General features: G+C 53.6%; 1 protein-coding gene across 3 annotated transcripts in view; it reads left to right on the top strand.

The window, feature by feature from the left end:
* Positions 1-2,500, top strand: part of LOC125028267 (solute carrier family 28 member 3-like) — a 27,333-nt gene that overhangs the window by 19,983 nt on the left and 4,850 nt on the right. For all 3 annotated transcript variants that reach the window (XM_047617703.1, XM_047617705.1, XM_047617706.1), the window contains 5 exons: positions 1-128; positions 1,008-1,202; positions 1,496-1,657; positions 1,842-2,095; positions 2,330-2,500. The exon at positions 1-128 is cut by the window's left edge and continues 26 nt beyond it; the exon at positions 2,330-2,500 is cut by the window's right edge and continues 4 nt beyond it. In XM_047617703.1, the coding sequence (XP_047473659.1) occupies positions 1-128; positions 1,008-1,202; positions 1,496-1,657; positions 1,842-2,095; positions 2,330-2,500 (910 nt within the window). The remainder of the gene's footprint in view (positions 129-1,007; positions 1,203-1,495; positions 1,658-1,841; positions 2,096-2,329) is intronic.

The raw sequence follows: 2,500 nt of genomic DNA, 5'->3' as shown, positions 1-2,500 counted from the left end.
TGCTGCTGGCCGGCGCCCTGGTCTTCGTGGTCCTCGACTCTTGGAACGACCGCGTGCGGCTTCAGTCCCTGCTGGGCGTCGCCACGCTCATAGCCTTTGGGTTCCTCTTCTCCGCTGCGCCAAGGAAGGTAAGGGGGGGTGGGGGGGTTAAAATCATGTTTTATCTTTCATCTTTTCCAATCGCTTCCGCCGTCTTTCGGTTATTGTTTTCACCATCGTCATTATCATCAGTATCTTCTTTTTATTAACTTTTGATCTCTCTTTCACCTTTCTGCTATTATTTCATCATCGTCATTATTCCTAATTTTTTTTTACTTTTTATTCTCCTCCCCCTCCTGGTACTCCTCCTTTTCTTCTTCTGCTTCTTTCTCCTCCTCCTCTTCCTCTCCCCCTTCTTTCTCATCCTCCTCCTCTTCCTCTTCCTCTTTCTCTTCCTCCTCCTCTTCCTCTTCCTCTTCCTTTTCTTTCTCATCCTCCTACTCCTTCTTCTTGCTACTACGCCTTGGAGGATAGATAAAAAAAAATTGTTAGGTTCATTGTGTTCTCTCTCTCACTCTCTCTATTCCTCTATACATTCCTCTTTCCCTCTCCCTCCCTCTCTCAACCACTTACCCTCCGCCCCCCCCCCTCCCTAAGCCATCCATCCCCCATATCACCCTTCCCTCCCCCTCTCCCTCCCATCCCCTTCCTTCTCATTCTTCCCTTCCTCCCTCCCTCCCATTCCCCTCACCCACCCTTCCTCCCTCCCTCCCTCCCTCCCATCCCCCTCCTTCTCACCCTCCCACCCCCCTCCTTCTCACCCTCCCTCCCTCCCTTCCTCACACCCATCCCCCTTCTTCTTACTCTCCCTCCTTTCCTCCCATCCCCCTCCTTCTCACCCTCCCTCCCTCTTTTCCTCACACCAATCCCCCTTCTTCTTACTCTCCCTCCTTCCCTCCCATCCTCCTCCATCTCACCCTCCCTCCCTCCCATTCCCCTCCATCTCACCCTGCCTCCCTCCCTCCTAGGTCCGGTGGCGCCACGTGGGCTGGGGGATGGGCCTGCAGTTTGTGCTCGGGCTGGTGATCCTGCGCTGGCCGCTGGGTAAGGCCGTGTTCCAGTGCGCCGCCGATAAAGTCACCACGTTCCTGGCCTTCACGGACGAGGGCTCCGAGTTCGTCTTCGGGAAACTCGTGTCGGAGATGGAGATCTTCGCTTTCAAGGTCAGGCTATTTTGCGGTCTCTCTTGTAAAAGCTCTGAAATGTCAGGTGTGTGTGTGTGTGTGTGTGTGTGTGTGTGTGTGTGTGTGTGTGTGTGTGTGTGTGTGTGTGTGTGTGTGTGTGTGTGTGTGTGTGTGTGTGTAAGTAAGAGAGAGAGAGAGAGAGAGAGAGAGAGAGAGAGAGAGAGAGAGAGAGAGAGAGAGAGAGAGAGAGAGAGAGAGAGAGAGAGAGAGAGAGAGAAAGAAAGAGAGTGAGTAAGTGCAAAACGGTCCTGAACCTCCTTTGTTCTCCGCAGGTGTTGTCTGTGATCCTGTTCTTCAGCTTCTGCATCCAGATCCTGTACTACTGGGGCGTCATGCAGTGGGTTGTCATTAAGTTAGGTTGGGTCCTGCAGGTCACCGTCGGCACCACCGCCTGCGAGAGTGTCAACGCTGCTGCCAACATCTTTCTCGGACAGGTGGGTCAGTCTGTCGTTAACGACCCTCTGCTGGGTTTGGTGCTTTAGATTTATTCTGGATCTTGCGTGAGGGCGGCTGAACGGAATGACAATAGACGGAGGCAGTGAGTCTTGCTCCCCAAAGGTCCGTCTCCCCGCTGCCCCCCTCCCTAACGACCCATATTCTCTCCTTGTCCCTCCACAGACCGAAGCCCCCCTGCTGATCAAGCCTTATCTGCCGTTTATGACCAAGTCGGAGCTGCATGCTGTCATGACGGGCGGCTTCGCTACCATCGCCGGCTCCGTCCTAGCCGCCTACATCTCCTTCGGCGTCGACCCCGCCCACCTCATCTCCGCCTCCGTCATGAACGCCCCCGCCGCCCTCGCCTTCTCTAAGCTCTTCTATCCCGAGACGAAGAAGTCCAAGACGAGCGTCTCCGACATCAAGATGGAGAAGGGGTTCGTGGCCTCAGACTGGCTTTCTTTTCCCTAGCATTGCAGTTACCTTTTTATTCTTAGTATTCATATCATATTTATTATTATTTCATGGTTCTGTCCGTTTTTGTTTTTTTTAATTATTTATTTATTTATTTATGTTTTTCATATTGGTCTTAATTCTTCCAATACTTACACTTCAACCCCCCTTTCCTGAGCTCCAACCCCTAACACAATCTACTCTTTGGCCGCCCGCAGAGAGGAGTCGAGCTGGCTGCACGCCGCCATGGTGGGCGTGACCAACGCCATCCCGCTCGTGGCCAACATCGCCGCCAACCTCATCGCCTTCTACGCCTTCATCGCCCTCTGCAGCCACGTCTTCGACTGGACTTGCAGGCTGGCCGGCGCCGAGGAGGACGTTTGCACGCT

Source organism: Penaeus chinensis, chromosome 8, assembly GCF_019202785.1.
Source record: "Penaeus chinensis breed Huanghai No. 1 chromosome 8, ASM1920278v2, whole genome shotgun sequence".
NCBI classification, from domain to species: Eukaryota; Metazoa; Arthropoda; class Malacostraca; order Decapoda; family Penaeidae; genus Penaeus; species Penaeus chinensis.
This window is presented reverse-complemented; position numbering and strand designations above follow the sequence as displayed.